Here is an 18,092-nt window from a genome sequence, read left to right as displayed (position 1 = left end):
TCTGCCGGCTGGGTTCCCTGGGTGAAGATGGAGAGCGGGCAGTTTCTAGGAGACCTGTGCATGGCTCCCTGAATGGGAGGGAGCCCCCTCTGCACAAGCCTCCCCCCCTCACTCTGCCCTAAGTGCGCTCATGTTTCAGGAGAGCGGGCTTCAGACTTCTGAGCTGCAAAGCTGTCACTCAGGGTTATGAATCTTTTTAAAGATCTAGTAGACACCACATTTCATTTTTTGTGCTTGTTTAGGGTGGATACAGTAGTTGCTGAGAAGGCATGACCTACTCCATTTGAATACATTTTTGGCAGCTGACCTCCATCTCCACACTGGAAGCCCAGCATTTCTTGACCCAATGGAGAAGCCTTCCTCAGCTGACAAGGGTGGTGGTGTAGGCTGACCCCCAAGTCGTTCTCTGGACATTGCTGAGACTTATTTTGGAAAAAGTTAAGCATAAAAAGGGCATCTTAGAAGAAGTATTTTGAAATAAAGTTTAGAAAGATCTACACTTTGAAATAAAATTAATGTATTCTATTATCAGTTCACATCTTCCTTCTTGACAGATGCTGCCTTCGATTTTGAAACATTTGCCATGGTGGGGGGGGGGAGCCTTTTGCCAACACACATCGATGGGCTTGCCCGTTTCAGACAAGAATTCAGAAACACTGCCAAGAAATCATTTGTTTGCCTTTGTTGTTTTTGTCTAATCTCAAAAAAATGCTAAGTAAAAAGTAGGACATTAAAACTTACTTTAAAATCAATTAATAATAGCAATGCTAGGCTATCACCCAGGGGTAGAACGCTTGCCTGAAATATCCAGGGTCCTGGGTTCTATCCCCAGAAACGTGTGTGCGCATGAGCAGGAACACACAGACACACACCGATCGACAGAGAGATAGATGGGAGAAGAGAGAGAAGACAGAATAGACGGGCAGATAAAATACAAGGAGATGTTCTTACCTGGTCCTCAAAAGACAGAGCCTGGGCAACGTCCCTTGGGAATCCATCAATCACAATGCCTTCTTCGTCAGGTATTTGCATCAGCTTTTGTTTTATCTCGGTGATGGTTGTTTCCTTTAACACAAGGATGGAAACGCATGCTGTACTCCAGGCAGGGACAATTATGCTCCACACAAGAAAAGACAGCCATGCAGTAAGTAAGTACCTGTGGGGCCAGCTCCCCGTTGGTGATTATCTTGGCAATCAGACTCCACTTTCTGTTGCTGCTGGCGCTGTGGATTTTCTTTCTCAAGAGTTCTCCCACCGAAATGTACTGGAATCCGTACCGCTCTGCAATTTTCAAGCTCTGAGTGCCCTTCCCGCTTCCTGGACCACCTGATATTCAAAACAGGCAAACCTGTGACCTTGTGTCCCTCCATGGCAACTACTTACAACATGCTCAGCCTCTACTCCTTATGAAATGGAATCGTATTTTCATATTCAACACGAGGCTAACGGAGCTTTCATCTTGTCTTTTTTGCATGGTAATCAGAAGCCTCTGGTGGCATAAAGCACCATTCTCCTAAATCTGCTTGTCAGTAAGATGGAAGCCGACCTGAATATAAGCACTAGCTTGCACTCATATGAATACTTCCAACACATTGTGTCTCTTCCTCCTGTGGTTACTAGGGAGTAAACTTTTGTCAATTAAAGAGAAAAACAATCCTCATTCTTAAAGAAAGCATCTGACTAACTACATTAAAGACTGAATGAAGGAACCCACAGATACATAAATCTAGAAGGGATTATTTCTAGTCTCTCATAGAGAATTACTGTGATGTTGTAATGGGATGCAAACTAAGTGTGAAACAGAGTTACGATTCTGCTTTGCTGACAACTATTCTAAGGTATTTCCACTTACTGCCCCTTGCACCTTTGTTCCTGGCTGACTGTCATTACCCAGCTTGACATTTGCAGATGAGACCCCCTAGCTATTGTTTCTGAAATGGCATCAGGTGAACTAACTTGGCAAAGCGGAGAACCTTGACGCTTGCTGTCCTACCTATGACGAGGATGATCTTGGGCCGCGGCCTAGTCGGGTCAAAAACCTCGTACTCTTCGATCAGCTCTGCGGTCTCAGACAGGTCCGTGTCACTCTCTATGGAGAACTGATGGATGGGGGGAAGCCGGTCATACCGTCGATAAGGGAAGTTTGAGTTTTCAGGCATTACTGCAAAAGAGTAAGACAGGTTTGAAATGGGGAAGCAGGGCACAGTGAAACGCTTTTCACAGTTCACCAGTTAGTACAAGAAACTGTATACGATAGCCGATCCCTGGAAGGAGGAAGGCTTCCTTGGTGGTCAGCCGACTATTTTCTTAAAGGGGCAGAAAGCTGATATCCTGGGCTTCTAGAGTATATTATATCATCCCATACTCAACAGGCATGGTAGCAGAGATTTGGGCAGAGACAACACCTGAGTGAATGAGGGGCCAGTGTCCTAGTAAAACTTTATTGATACAGATGGTAGGCTGGTTTGGGCCACCTGCATTGAAGAAGAGTAACTTTCTCAGGCACAGCTTCATTTTATTTAATAGCCTCTGTCAAGATGTTCTGGAATCTGATAACATAACCTACCCAGACGCCCGGGAATTCACTTCCTGTGTGGAATATACTTTATTCACTCTGGTGGTCCGGTAGAATGTTAAGGGGCATAAAGATCAAGTGTGTAACGTGGAGGACCTTTTGATGTTATTGCATTCTGTATTCTCAGTGTGCAGTGTTGTGATGGTCTGAAAAAGAATGCCCCCCCCATGGGATCACATATCTGCATTCGTAGACCCCAGTTAATGAACTATTTGGGAAGGATTAGGAGGTGTGGACTTGTTTGAAGAGGTTTGTTACTGGGCTTGGGCTTTGAGGTTTCAAAAGCCCACATCACACCCAGTGTCTCTTTCTCACCCTGTTTGATGCCTGGGGATCAGGAGATAGAGCTCTCAGTTACTTATTCCTCACCATGCCTGCCTGTCTGCTGCCATGCTCGATGCCAACAATGGACTAATGCTCTGAAACTGTGAGCGAGCCCCTGATTGAATGACTAAATGCTTCATTTTATAAAAAATCGCCTTGGTTGTGGTGTTCCTTCATAGCAATGGAATGAATGCTATGCAACTAAGATGAGTATCTTCAATTTTGTTGACTTACAATGTAAGTATGAAGATTTAAATTTATGTCTATACTGGCAACAAGCATTTGCCCTTTTACTTTCAGACGCGTCTATGTGTGGAGGGTGATTTTAGCAGGACGCTAAGCTGTAGCAGTCTCCTCGGTTCTAGCTAATTCTAGAGCTTAAATCCAACAGCCACACAACCATCAGGTGGAAAGGCTACGTTCAAGTCTTTCCTAGAAAACTCTACAGCAGATCAAGGAATGGATAAGTCCATTTGGGCTGGAGTCGTAGGACACGGTTTGCAAAAGAGGCAGTCAGAAGTTAGAAGACAAACAGAGGTGGTGAAAATTGGGTAGCAGGTCCCAGTTGCCACTTGCAACATTAAAATGAAGAGTTGAAATACAAACCACACACATCCCAGCGGTCCTGAAGACAGACCTGGCCAGCTCCAGACAGGCAGACAGACAGCACCAGCCATTGTCACTATAGAGCTCATGGCTTCTTCTCCTCATCCCAGGTGATGTTATTTCATCCAGGATACAAAGCGAACCCTAACTACCAAACAATCCCTGCAGGGGAGAATGGGCATCTACTTGGCTTTCCAAGGGGTGCTTTCAATAGTTGACGCACAAGGCATCATCGCCCAAGAGGGCTCATCAGTCGGAGCTTTTCATTCTCTATCGACAGAAGACACTAAGTCATTTGCTCGCTGACTTACTAGACTGCTTGACTCCACTAATCCGGGCGTCAGACAGTGGTAGACAGACTTTAGAAAACGTGGGGAAAGGCCGTGACGGGAAAGGCATTGGTCACAGTAACTGCTCTGCCTTAAAATGAAACAATTTAAAGATCTGTCTGCCAATCATTTGCCTTTGCTTTATGGCATTTTCATTTAGGAAAGTAATTTGCTTAGATGATGAAAATATTTTATGTTATAGAGTAATTTCTCAAGGTAATTGTATGTTAGTATACCATTGTCACTACGTTTGTAAAAAAAATCGATGAATCACTATGTTTCTAGAAATATTTAAGTTTAGGGGCAGTTAATAATTTTGTTGAATTTAAAAACCTGTTCCACCAACTATGGCTTATGCCATAGATAGAATGCTTTTCTTACTTGCATGAGATTCTCCATAGTCCGACCCCCAGCATTTTAAAATAAAACAAAGAATGCAAAGGGTAAATCACTACAAGATAGACAAATTTAGAAAAGGTTTGTGCCTTCCTATCATATATTCCAGGTATAGGACAGCCAGGCGTAATATAGAAAAGTCCTTAGAAAGGTCTGTCTAATGATTAATGAAAATATAATTAGCATCACAATCACTCCTGTCTGGACAAGGAAGGATGCTTCTCACTCTGGAGATGTCTTCGAGGGAATGGCATTTCTACTTTCCTCTTACTGAGCTTCTTAAAAATTAGCACACTATGACTTTTATTCCCCACACCACATTCAAATAAAATCTAACTGGGCCATGACTGACGAGGCCACACAGACTAAGCATTGTCTCCTTCTTATATGTTTTGAGAAGGAACCATGTCTCATCCCCTTGGTATGCCTGAAATTTCAGTGAACAGCATTTCTAATTTATTTTGTTATTTACTTAGGCGTGTCTCTGTGTGGGGTATGCACACGTGAGTGCGGATGCCTGAAGAGGCCAGAAGAGGGCAGTAGATCCATTGGAGCAGGGAAAAACCCGTCCCTTGTGAGCTGCCAGTCATGAGTTCTGGGAACTGAAGCCTGGTTCTTTGGGAGAGGAGGAACCGGTCTTTACTGCTGAGCCATTTTTTCCAACCTCACTGTAGAACCACTTTTGAACACAGCTTGCATTTTGAAAATATAATTGCCTTGGCCACTGGGAAAGAATTAGTTTAGCTTCCCCTGATTGGAACTAATTTTACATTGGCATACTATTATACTCACAACTTCATTCAGCTGAGAAGGCTGATTGGCCCATGGTTTCCGACAAACATATACTTCGGAACGAGACTGGAAAGTTGTGAATCTGCTACAACCAGCTACAGCCTTCACTTCTCAATGACCCCTGACACAGTCAGCAAATTTATTTCTGCATCTTTCACCCAAATGACGAATCTATTGTATTTAGTAGTGAATCTTTATCGGATGAACCTTATAAGCCACCTACGCACCTGTACTAAAATGTACCCTGTCCTTGGAAGCAATATTATTAGTGAGCAATGGCTCTTTCAAACTAATAGCAAATGTTGAGTTGTTACATACTAACTACCAATTTGACCTGCATTCCACTCGTGCATTTGGGAAGAGCCTATTTGCAATTAAAAAAATAATGCCGTGGTTCTTAAATGTAATTTATGTTGCAAAATAATGAATTTGGTAAATATAAACTTTCATTACATTTACAGAAAATGGAGTACTGTTTTCCCCCTTATCACAGATGATTAGAATAATAGCAGAAAAGGACAAACTCCAGAATCCAGTCATCAAAAGTGCTATCTCCTGTCTGCACGGTGTATTTTGAAGAGAACCGCTCTATCATTCTGCGTGCGCACATTTACCGTTTCTGAGGAAGGATCTCCGAGATTGGCCTCCGTTCAGCGGCGGTAGAGTCTTCTTCTCCTGGCTGACGAATGTGTCCCATTTCACCTTGTCACAGCCTCCTAACTCCTTGACTTTCTGTAAACAACTTTCCAAGTACTCTACGGGGTCTTCAGGCTTGGAACACATCAAGCCATTCAAAAGGCTCTGAAACAGACATATTTAATATATATATAAAGTACAGATAAAAATCTATTTTGACACCGTGCCCTAGCTTGTTTTCTATTGCTGTGGTAAACATCATGACCGCGAGGTGCGGAAGAAGGGGCTTATTTGGTTCACATTCCCGGCTCACACTTCTGCATCCCAGTCCATCACAGAGGGGAGTCAGGGCGGGGACCCACGCCGGAACCTGGCTGCAGGCATGGGAGCAGAGGCCCTGGGAGAAGTCAGCCTTGCCTTCATGACTGGCTCCTCCCACTTTCTTATACAACCTGGGCTCACCCACCCGCTGGGGGCGGCACCGCCCGCCTGTGGTGAGCCTAGCTCTCCTGCATCCCAAGGCTGGCTTGCAGGCCAGTGCCACAGAGGGGTTTGTGCAACTGAAGGATCGCTCTCTTCCTAGGTGACCCTAGCCTGCATCAAGTCGACGGAGACCCGCCAGGAAGCATCGCTTTTGTGAAAGCGTTGTTGTGTCTCATCTCTCTAGATTCTGGGCTGTCTTCAGCGTTTGTTTTGCTGTTGTCTTGCTAGTCTTCACTAGACACAGTAGTGGATTCCAGAATGTTGCTTTCACTGTATGTGTCTCCTTGTGCTTTGGTCATGTTCGGGGCCCCATCACCCTCTCTTGGCTCCGCCTCCCACTGGTCCCCTCTTGCCCCCAAATGATCCCTGCTCCAGTTTCATGCCAAACATGTTTAGATGTATAGTTGATTCTAGATTCCCTCCATGAGACAAAATGTGCAATATTGGTCATCTCCCGCCTCCCTCTCTTCCCGTTAGTCTCCTTCCTCCCCACAAACAGCTCCCTCCTATTTTTATGCCATTTGTTTGTTTGTCTCTTTAAATCTAGATTTTACATTAGAGGAAACCTATGATTTATTTGGGGGGGGTCTGGCTTAGTTCACTTAACGTGGCCTCCAGTTCCAATCAAATAATCTCCTGTGTCCCTGAAAAGTTAATTTTGTTCTTCTGTATAACAGGTTAGAACTCCATGGTGTATTCACACTACATCTTTGTTTTTTTTTTTCAATCCATCCATCTGTTGATTAACATCTGTCCTGGTTTTATCTTTAGCTGCTGGCTTGACACGGTCCAGAGTCATCTGAGTGAGTCTTAGTTGGAGGACTGGCTGGGTCAGGCTGGCCCGGGGTCCTGCTAGTGGGGGACTCGCTCAACTGATGAATGTGGAGGGCTCGGTCCACTGTAGGCAGAACCTTCCCTAGGCAGGACAGCAGTGCTCATCCTGTGGCTTCCGCTTCCGTTTCTGCCTGAGCGTTTGTCCTGACTCCCCTGCCCCCATGAGGGATGGTTACCTGGAAATGTAAGCTGGAACAATTCCTTTCCTTTCCAAGCTTGGGTGGTATGCTTAAACCCCTTTGAGTGCCCAGGGGTAGTCTGGAGTCGCATGGTAGTTACGCTTGCGATGTTGTGGCTTTTGAGACAGAGCCCCATGTAAACCTAGGTTGGCTCTGAACTTGCTTTGTAGCTGAGGGCAATCTTGAACATCTGATTCTCCCGACTCTGCCCCCCTTGTGATAGGGTTCCACGTGTGCACCCCCACATCCGGCTTATGCAGTGCCTGGGCTTGGACCTAGGTCTTTGGCATTTGAGGCAGGCACTGTACCCACTGAGCTATGTCTTCAAGTCTGTTTTGAGCCGTACTGAATTTCCACAGGGGCTGCAGTAGTTTGCATCCCCATAAGAAGCATGTGAGGGTCTTCTCCCTAAATCCCCCTGCGTCTTCTCCAGCGCACGCTCAATTTCTTTACCACAGCCTTTCTGACCAGGGAGATGGGATATCAGTGTGGTTAAAATTCACATTTCCCTGGTGACTAAGGATGTTGACCACTTTCGTTTTTTTCTTTACTTTCTTTTGCCCCTCAATTCTTTCTATATTTATTGGTTAGATGATTTGCTCTACTGGTGCTTTATTTTATGATTCTTCATATATCTTACACGTTAACCCCTTGTGAGGTTTATAGCGGGACAATTTCTTCCTGCATTCTGTATGCTGTGTCTTCATTCGGTTGTTTCCTTGGCCTTACAGAACTGTCTTAATTTCATGTAATCCCTTCTGTCAGTCCTTGCTCATATTTCTGGAACTTCTGATCTTCCCCTCCCCCCGCCGCCCCAGGAAGCTCTTGCCTATGCCTCGATTGTGATCTGTCTTCCTTATTTTCCTCTGGTTGTTTGATCCATTTTGAATTTTTTTAAAAACCAGGGTGAGAAATGCATATCCACTTTCATTCTGCATGTGGATACCTAGTTTCCTCAGTACCATTTGTTGAAGAGGCTGTCTATGCTCCAATGTTTGCTTTTGCCAAGTTTGTCAAAGATTGGGTGTCTGTAGCTTCATGAGTTTATTTCCAGGCCCTCTCTCCTATTCTGCTGGTCTCCATGCCTGTTTCTATGCCTTTATCATGCTATTTTTGCTGCTAAGGCTGTATAGTGAAACTTGAAACAAGCATGTATAGAGAACCCACCAGAATTGCTCTTTTTGCTCTTGCATTTCTTTTAGTAAGCTATTTGAATTGAAACTGAGATCTGATCAAGGATTTAAGATAATCCCTTAAAGTCTTGACCTGTTCAATTGTGTCTTGTTTGGTTTTGGTCTTTTGAAACAGGGCCTCCCTATGTAGCCCTGGCTAGCCTGGAACTCAACTATGTAAATCAGGCTGGTCTCGAACTTACAGAGATCCTCCTGCCTCTGCCTCCTGAGTTCTGGGATTGAAGGTTTAGCCACCATGCCCAGCACCAGGAAGTTCTCAGCTCAGCATTCTCTGCCTTTCAAAAGGGAAGGCAACTGTGTAATTAAAGACTTTCATCAAGACAAGTGCATCATGAGAAATGACCCCGTTGTCATTATTTATTTATTTATTTATTTAAGTCCCTAAAGTCTTATCCTGCCTTTATTAAAATGTCTAAGCCTTACCTCTGCTGTGAAGTGGATTTTATTTTATAGATTTTAAAAAATGTATTTATATGGTCCTTCTTAAGAGTTTCACATGTAACACTTGCTGGACAAATGTTGGCTTGAGGCGTTATAGTCATAATTATCACAATTCTGAATGCCTGGGCTGGCCTGTGGGACTGAGGAAACACCACACTTGTCATTTACATTGGAGCACTGGTTTATCAGTCTCCAAGACTGTAAGATCTCATTAAGACAGAGTAGGCCCATCCACTTCTTAGTTGGATGCACACGTTGAAGTTCTATGGTTAGGACTAAAACTCAAGTCTAAAAGTGAGGCTTAAAACTGAAGTCGGGGGCTCTAAACATTGCTGGGTGGTCAACTTTTCTCTGCTGCTCTTGTAGGGGGCCCGAGTTTAGTTCCCAGCACACACATCAAGCAGCTTACAACTGCTTATTCCAACTCCAGGGCACCTGACAACTTTTGCCTCCACAGGCACTATACTCATGTGCACACACATGAACACACGCACACACACACACACTTTAAATAATAAAAACAAATCTAAAAGTTTAATGTTAGATTTGTGATATTGATATGCAATAAATCTCTACAGTATCTCTTAAGATTATAGAGGGGAAGTATGGTCTTATTTGGTTTGAATTCAGGACGCCTTGTAGAGGGTAAGATGTCCATGTGCTCACACATAGCACTAGAGGAACCAGAACCGATAAACACCCTGGCTTTGTTTATCAGTGGAAGACGCCGGCACCTGTTCCCCGGAAGGAAGGCTGGAGTGGACACTGCTTGATAACTTGGTGAACTGTTGTTAGTCTATGAAGCCAGCCTTTACCAGAATCCCCCGGAACCCTGAGCATTGTTTCCCAGGCAATAGAACCCATCCTTATGCTTATTACAAACCTGTCCTCCCTAGGTCCTTACCCCGAGCACTGCCACAGTCAGTAGAGCCCATTCCTGTGAAAAAGGCCACAGGTGATTTTCTGGAGATGCACTTTGTAAAGGAGCTTGAATGTAGCCATGTCTAAAGCTTTGCTGTGATAAACTTGTCATGAGGAAACTTCCCCCAAAGTTTTGTGTGCATATGCAGACTCCAGACATCTGAACTAGCACTAAGTTGGACTGAACTTGAGTTACCTTATTTGGATTGTTTCCTAACTGTGTTTGCAGGGACCCCTAAAGTGTGTGGCTAGTGGAAATTAATACATACTAGTTTCCAAAACTTCTACATCTTTGGAAATGCTGACTCCTGAGAACTGACCTGAGGTACAACCATATTTTCCTTTAGAATGTTTCATGGAAAAGCATAAATTACTCTCATGTATAAATTACTAACACATGAAGCACACCCTTGGGAAGGTTGGCCAATCTCAACACAGCTTTGAATTTTTAAATCACTATTGTTCCATTTTCCCAAAATGGCAGGCAATTCCTACTAGGTACATTTGTTTTCTGAAATCCTAAATGGAGTGGGTGTGGGTGTGCGGCTTCATCAGATGAATTCAGCTGCTGAGGGGGCAGAGAAAGCATCATCCAGCTTCTGGGAGGGTTAGCTTCCCACACTCCTGCTATTCTCTGGGCCTGAACCAACGGCATCTACACAGGAAGTCCTGTGTCTCACGTGGACTCTGTGTGTATGCTCACACGTACATGCTGTGTCTCACAGGGACTCTGTGTGTATGCTCACACGTACATGCTGTGTCTCACAGGGACTCTGTGTGTATGCTCACACGTACATGCTGTGTCTCACAGGGACTCTGTGTGTATGCTCACACGTACATGCTGTGTCTCACAGGGACTCTGTGTGTATGCTCACACGTACACGCTGTGTCTCACAGGGACTCTGTGTGTATGCTCACACGTACACGCTGTGTCTCACAGGGACTCTGTGTGTATGCTCACACGTACACGCTGTGTCTCACAGGGACTCTGTGTGTATGCTCACACGTACATGCTGTGTCTCACAGGGACTCTGTGTGTATGCTCACATGTACATGCTGTGTCTCACAGGGACTCTGTGTGTATGCTCACACGTACACGCTGTGTCTCACAGGGACTCTGTGTATGCTCACATGTACACACATGTACACACTGTGTTTCACACGAACTCTGTGTGTATGCTCACACGTACATGCTGTGTTTCACACGAACTCTGTGTGTATGCTCTCTTACGTGCACCCGCAGTCCTGTGGGCAGCACTGGCTCTATTTGGGGGGGGTCACAAAAATCACGTTTTAGAGATATTAGTAACTTGTTTAGCTTCAGACCTCTAAACTCAGGTATCTTCCTTGTACATTGTATAAAGATATGGAACGGGGTTAAAGAAAACAGGTTCTCTGTGCCTCATACATAATCCAACTAAAATATTAACATTTAAAATTTTTACTTTCTTAAAGCTGAAGTTGGGTGGGCATATGCAATGCAAGTTTTTCTGACTGGGAAACAGGTTTTCAAGCTCTCCTGAGGAGCAGTGATTTTTTTAAAGGGACAGTGGTCACCACTATTTCATTGATAATTTAAGTCCTTTTTTTTAGTAACCAGCTGCTCCAGGGTGACAATTACTAGTAGATGTTACTTCTTAGCTTCTGAGTTAATCCTCTGAAATTATGACTAATCTGATCGGACCTTTGATAGCGTTCTGACTAATTGCCAAGTCTTTGTTCTAAGGTCCCAGATCAGTACTCACATTACAAAGCTCAGTGGGATTAGGGGACACAGCAAAACCTGAAAGTGTTTGTTTTGATTTTTTTAATTTAATTTTAAAGGGGAAGTACTTCTTGGCTACGAGTCTAGCAGACACCCTATGCCGCCCAAAGAAATCTGAGACGTTCCCTTACATAGGTGGCTGTTTTGGTGACACATAGATTCATTGTCTGTTTCCCGACGGTCAATGGCATGTGCTGCTGTGGCTGTTGGGTTCCGGCAGCCACCTGGCTAAACTCCACACACTCAGAAGAGCGTGGCTCTGGCACAGAAAACCCAGGCTGCTGTTTGCGGTCTGTGCTCAGCACGTGGACGATCAGGTCCCGCTTCCCCCACCCAGACTGCACAGCTGATTCCTCTCACTGACTGGATGGAATCTTGAGGTCACCGGCCCTCCCCTTCTGACTCTTTGCAGGCCCAGAACTCAATCTCAACAGGCTGCCTTAGTGCCTGTCACTCAGGTAAGCAGGCTGACTCCCTTTTGGGTGTGTGCGCTATTTCGAGACGCCCCATTCATATGCAGAAAAGCTGAAGCCTAAACGACCCCCTGCCGTAGCTTATTTGCAGGCGTGCTGAAGAGTTTTGTGAGCAGGCCATCAGTCCAGGCTTCCTGTAAGCCACCTGACACCAAGGAAGAGAAACAGTTCCCGCATGCATTTTGCAACCAGAAGACTCTCCTACCGATGCATCTATCATCCTTTCAGAAGTGTAGAAATAAAACCGGTTACAATCTTAACGTTTGTGATTTAAAAAAAAATCTTTCCGCTCTTCATTTCCATATTTGCAAAAGAAAGCAAAAAACTCTTGAAGCACTGTAATTATGGCTTCCCATGTTAAAGATAGTTTTTTTTTGGAGAGGAATTATTGTAAAAATTATTTTCTTAAAAGATACTTTCCTTTGACCAGAACAAGCAGGGAAAAGAACAATGCGTGGCCTTTAGTTTATTATATTAGTCTATCATTTCCTTTGAAATGCGAGGCCGGTTTTTAAGGTCTCAGCCTATGAAGCTTGGCTTGGTGCCATTCTTTTTTAAATTTTATTTTGTTTTATAATCTAAGCCAACAGCACTTCGCATCTAGGGGTGTTTTAAGATCGAATATGGAGAGAAGGGGACGCGGGGCTTCTCTCTGGGAAGGCCACTGTGGCTGGAGCAATGTTCCTTTAACCCTGCTTCACGGTCTTTGAGTGTTACCCATCCTCTGGTCCGGTGCGGATGCTGCTGCTATGCTTCAGCAGAGGCCAGCAACAGGAGTCGCGCCTGTCTGGCCGCTCCTAGTCAGACCCAGTCTGTGTAGATGGGCAGGAGGGCTGGGCTGAAGCCGGAAGGAGAGACAGGATCCTGAGCCTCTCAAGCAACCAGCAAATGCGCTCTGGAGTTCATTGACTGAAATAGAGCTTCGGCTCTGTGTGTCTGTGCGAGTGTGTGTGTGTGTGTGTGTGTGTCTGTCTGTGTCTGTGTGTCTGTCTGCGTGTGTGACTGTGTGTGTGTCTGTGTCTGTCTCTGTGTGTGTGTCTGTCTGCGTGTGTGACTGCGTGTGTGTCTGTGTGTCTGTCTCTGTGTGTGTCTGTGTGAGTGTGTCTGTGTTTGTCTGTGTGTCTGTGCGCGCGCGCGCGTGTTTCCTCCCTCCATCTCTCTCTCCTCAAGCTGTTTTCCGGGAGGGTCGCTTCGCCCATGCTCACCCTTTCCCTGCAAGGGTCCCAACTCCTGGCGCCTGGAGTGTTTGGGGCTCTGGACCCTTCAGTCTCCTGTCTTGGCTCGGTGTGGGCGACTGTACTCTCACCTGGCTTAGCCCCAGAGACCACGGTGCTGCCAGGCCACGGTCCCCCGTCCACTCGGGGCGCCCATGTCTGGGGGATGCGCCCCGGGGCAGCCTACATCCAGAAGCCGGCTTAAGGAGGGAAATTTGATCCCAAGGTGCGGGTTTTGAAGCCCACATTCGAAAGGGACCCTAGCAACCCGCGGGAGAGGCGACTCGTCTCGGGCGAGGGGACAGCTAGCTCCTGTGAGCGCCTTCACTGGGTACCCCGCACCGGAAGGTGCGGTCAGGCACTGGCCCTCCGAGCCCCGGGGATGGCCGCCGGGGACCCGCGGGTCACCCAGCCTCTCACCTCGAAAAGCTGAGGAATGTCCCTCCGGGCCAGGTACTCCTTGGCGTCGTTGGTGTTCATGGCTGTGCGGCGCGTGCGGTGGGGTGCAGGCGGGGAGGCTTCCGGAGCCGGGGCTGGCGGGGCGCAGCCCTCACTTGGATGCGCGCAGGCCGGGGTCCCCTCGCCGACTCCCGGGCAGCTGTGCTGTCCGCGCTCCCGCCGCCCCCGCGTCCGCGCTGGTCCCCGCGCCAGCAGCGAGCAGCCGCGGCTTCCCCGGCGCAGGCAGTGCGAGCGCCAGGGGAGGGGCGCGGAGGAGGACCGCGCGGCCGACGCCACCAGCCGCCGCCTCCTGGCTCTGCGCTCCCGGCCCGCGTCTCCCGAGCCCGCTGCAGCGGCCGCCAGTCACGCTGCGCGGGCGGGCGCGGGCCGCGGGGGTGGGGACACGCGGGTTGCAGTCGCTCCCCAGCCCGCAGCACCGCCAGGGCACCCGGGAGCCAAGGACTGGGCGATTGAAACCTGATACATTTTCACTTCAACACACACACACACACACACACACACACACACACACACACACACCAAACACACCCCCCCCCCAAACACACAGACACACACTACCCTGAGGCCCCCCAGGAAAAACCCAAGTCAGAGAATTCAGCATATGTTCTTAAAGTTAATGATCTTTCAGTGACAGGGAGTGGGGAGTAGGGAAGGAGAGGGGAGGGTTTCCGTGTCAGTCATTTTAAGTACCTGGTGCTTAAGGGAAGTTTGGCTAGATGGCTTCAGGTTTCCTTAAACATGTGAGTAGAAGGCCTGAAATCGTTAGCAGAAGAGTTGGTGAGGAGTCAGAGAACCGCTCTGAGAGGTGGAGGCATGGGAGAGGGGTGGAGGACAGCTTTAAACCGGAAAGGGCTTGGGGGGTGGAGTGCGTGGACATCAGTTAGATTAGAGGGCTGTGTGGTCGCTGGCCCAAAGGCCGTCTGAGGTCGGAGCCTCCCGTTAGGAGCCGGCTGGTGAGGTGTCCTGGTGCCTACCCAAGGGTGGTGGGTCTGTCACTCTCCCCCAAGGTGCACCATCCTCCTCCCCACCCTACCAAGATGACTCATTTCTCACATGTCTTTTCCCTGCCTCCTTGAGAGATGCTCCCAGCTCCCTGGGAATGTGATGCTCTCTAACTGCTTGCAAGAGCCCACTCTGCAGGAGGGTATGTGGCAGACAGGAAGTTAAAAGCTACAGATTACTGGCATCTGGAGTCTGGTGGAAAGCAACACTTTCAATCCTTCAGATTCCAAAACTCACAGTCTGAACGTGTCTCAAGTTCATCTTCAAAGAGCTTTGTCTTGGTCCTATTTCCTGCCTCACAGGCCCCTGCTTCTCAAGCTCAAGGATGGCTGAAGCTGTATTTGACAAGCAGAGGAGGAGACCAAACATTTACTAGCCCAGCTTTGTGAATTAAAAAAATTGTGAACACCCAAGAAGCCATGTGCCGTAACAACATGTCCTGTGGTAGCCTGGATGGAGGCAGGCATTCGGTTCTGAGTACATTGGGATCCTCTGCTAGAACGTGTCCCAAGGTAGGCTTCTCAAGCCTATTTGACAGCAGGCTTCGGAAGGAAACAAAGCCACCTCTGTCCCAGCCAGCGGTGGCCACAGTCCTTGGAAAGTCCTAGGGCCCAGGGGCTTAGTGAAGTTCGAAGCACATGGAACCTAGCGGTTAGTTCTTGTAGGTCTTCTCCAGGTCATTTTCCCCCTTAGTTTTGTTGCCGTTGTCATGATCTGTTTGTTTTAAGATGGTGCAAGATTCTTAGGGTCTTCAGTAAACCCAGCAAGTAACTGCAAGGCCCAGTAAAAAGACGTAAGAAAGAGTAACTCACTTGAAAAAAAAAAAGACAAGTTTTCATTAGCCTTAGAGAGTGCAAGAGGCTCACCACTCCTATTGCAGAGTGTGGCCTCCTAGGAAAGGAACATTCGCAGGAAGCACAGTGTTTAGAATCTAGCCTGTTCGTTTAGAAGGGGAGAGAGCTCAGGGACAAGGACACAAGGGCATCCTTGCCATGCATGTCTAAGCTGTCTTGCCAGCCCCGTGATGTGATTCTAAGGTAGGTTATAGAGAGAGCCTGACGCCCCTTGCACCGTGGATTCCGACACGCTCCAACAGACTACGATTCACCCCACGTCTGCTGTATTTCTGAACCATTCATACATCATGGCATGTTCCCACACTAAATTCAGGTTAAAAAAAAATCTAAGTGGGTCACGACCAAATAAGTTTAAGCAAACTAAGACTTGTTGTTTTCATTTTACATTTAATACAAATGGAATTGCCCCCCCATCCTCTTCAAAAATCTTTTTGTCACGGCTTTAACTTTCTGTAGTACAAATTTCAAGAAAGGTTAAAATTTTGAAGATGTAAGGAGTTTGGACATCTGAGAAAAGTTAATTAAATTGTCTCCTGGGTCAGAGCTTGGGAGGCTACGCACGTTTCTGAGCTATGTCAGTAACTGGGACACACACCATCTCTTGCTGGCGGGGAGCCTCATCTCCGCCCGAGAACGTATGTAATCGGTGTGGTGGGGAGCAGCAAGATGCTGTGCTGACAAATCGGACGCACTGGGTTTGTTCCCCGGGACCCACATGCTTGGAAGGGGAGAACCAACTGCCAAAATCTGTCCTCAGATCTCCACACATGTGGCATAGGGGGCCTCACCCACCCACCTACACTCACACACACACACACACACACACACACACACACACACGCACACACACACACACCACATAAATAACAACGTAATAAACAGTTTAAGCTGTACACTGGGGGAGGGAAGAAATTAAATGGGCAACAGCTACTTCAGACTGTGATCAGCAAGAGGCAGACAAACCACAGAGATAGAACAAAGACAGACGCAAACAAGAACACGCCAGATAGTGGCAAGAGTGATAGGGACAAATCAGAGCTAACTTGATTTGAAGCGGTGGGGGTGTGTCCCGATCTAGCCTGTGGGAGGTGCCCAGGAAGTGGACTGTAGGTGGTCACAGGATGATGACTAGGACTTCCAAAGGACCGGGGATGTTGGAGGAGGGAGGAGCTTTGGGAGGGATTTTTCTCTGAGTCATCATCCTTAAGGAGCCTGCTGCCGCTGACACACAGACATGAGTTTCAGCAAAAGGCCAAGCCAGCTGGGCCCCGTTCCTCGAGGAGCTGAAGCTGAGGACCGCACAAAGAGGGCCTGTGGACTTTCTGCTCACTGCGTTAGACCCCAGGCAGAGAGCAGGAGCCTACACTCAAGCCCTTGGGTGCTACTGGCAGCTGTGTCTGTCACCATCACCTAACTGTGGCCGGTTCAGCATGGAGGACTTGAGGAATAAAGCGGAAAACGTTTCTCATGGAAAAGGGGGTTTGGCTAGTGGGGGAGGGGACCATGGGGGGCAATGGAGAGTATGGTCTAAGTAACATATATGTGATTATGTGCGAAATTTTGTAAAAGAATAGAAGGTCTCTGCTGATAATATTTAAAGGATCCAGAGGTTGTGTAGGAAACATATAATTTCTAATCATTATACTTTGGAGTGTTCAATTTCTCATGAGTAGCACAGAAAACATCTGTCTTCTAATTGTCCTGTTTTCTTCACTTATTTGTAACCTATTGGACCATTTAGGTTTGTGAGAAACTTGGGAGCTTTTTTTTTGGCCTAGAAAAATTACTAAATATGTAAGACCTGCCTCCACATTTTTGCAGACAGTTTTGATAAGTATCTCTCTGATTTACAAGCAGTCTTTTCCAGAGGGCTTTCCTGAGGCTTTGACTTTTGTGGGAACTGGGATGTAATTATTACTCTCAAATCTGGGATGAACATAGGGCAATGTAACAGTGTGTGACACAAGTCTCCAGCCAAAGAGAAATTTCCCTATGTTCCCTTTCTAACCTACGCAGGCTGGACATTTACATTCTAGATTCCAAAGACCACCCTGAATTCTTGGGTTAGGAGCTAAAAGACTAAAATTTCTCACAATGTCTGAAAGAATTAAGAAAAGAATATCAAGTAGAATAATTTCAATCTGGCACCAAAACAAAACAAAAGCTATGGTTTGGGAGAACCTTACATTATAGTTTCATTAATCGATTTTCATGCAGAATGTATGTCTCGAGCCAATGTTTCTGAATAACCATCCCTACATTTCCAACCCATATTTGGAGGTAGAAATGCAAAGGACAAGGCCCAAAGAGCTCAGCGTCTAGTAGTAAGGGAGAAATGTGTGTCAATTAGGTCTGTATAAATGCTGTATTTCAGTGGTGGGGTGGAGACAGACATGTGAAGATTTACAGTGGAGACAAGAGATGGCTCAGTGGTTAAGAGCACGGACTGCTCTTCCAGAGGACCTGGACTCAATCCCCAGCACCCACATGGCAGCTCACAACTGTCTGTAACTCCAGTTCCAGAGGACCCAACACCCACAGCAAAACATCAATGCACATAGAAAAAGACCCATAAAAAGAATCACATAAACACACCAAAAAAAGCACTAAAAA

General features: G+C 46.7%; 1 protein-coding gene and 1 long non-coding RNA gene across 3 annotated transcripts in view; one reads left to right on the top strand and one right to left on the bottom strand.

The window, feature by feature from the left end:
• Ak5 (adenylate kinase 5) overlaps positions 1-13,794 on the bottom strand; it is a 182,993-nt gene extending 169,199 nt beyond the window's left edge. For both annotated transcript variants that reach the window (XM_005083629.4, XM_040751590.1), the window contains exons 1-5: positions 13,582-13,794; positions 5,637-5,823; positions 1,994-2,161; positions 1,157-1,326; positions 952-1,065 (exon numbers count right to left, since the gene is read on the bottom strand). In XM_005083629.4, the coding sequence (XP_005083686.1) occupies positions 952-1,065; positions 1,157-1,326; positions 1,994-2,161; positions 5,637-5,823; positions 13,582-13,641 (699 nt within the window). In that variant the 5' untranslated portion in view covers positions 13,642-13,794. The remainder of the gene's footprint in view (positions 1-951; positions 1,066-1,156; positions 1,327-1,993; positions 2,162-5,636; positions 5,824-13,581) is intronic.
• LOC121142281 lies at positions 11,645-12,207 on the top strand. Its single transcript, XR_005879260.1, has 2 exons — positions 11,645-11,932; positions 12,028-12,207. It is a non-coding gene; the product is annotated as an uncharacterized LOC121142281 (long non-coding RNA).
• Positions 13,795-18,092: the final 4,298 nt, after the last annotated feature.

The sequence above is a fragment of the Mesocricetus auratus genome, unplaced genomic scaffold (genome assembly GCF_017639785.1).
Source record: "Mesocricetus auratus isolate SY011 unplaced genomic scaffold, BCM_Maur_2.0 Super-Scaffold_100009, whole genome shotgun sequence".
NCBI lineage: Eukaryota > Metazoa > Chordata > Mammalia > Rodentia > Cricetidae > Mesocricetus > Mesocricetus auratus.
This window is presented reverse-complemented; position numbering and strand designations above follow the sequence as displayed.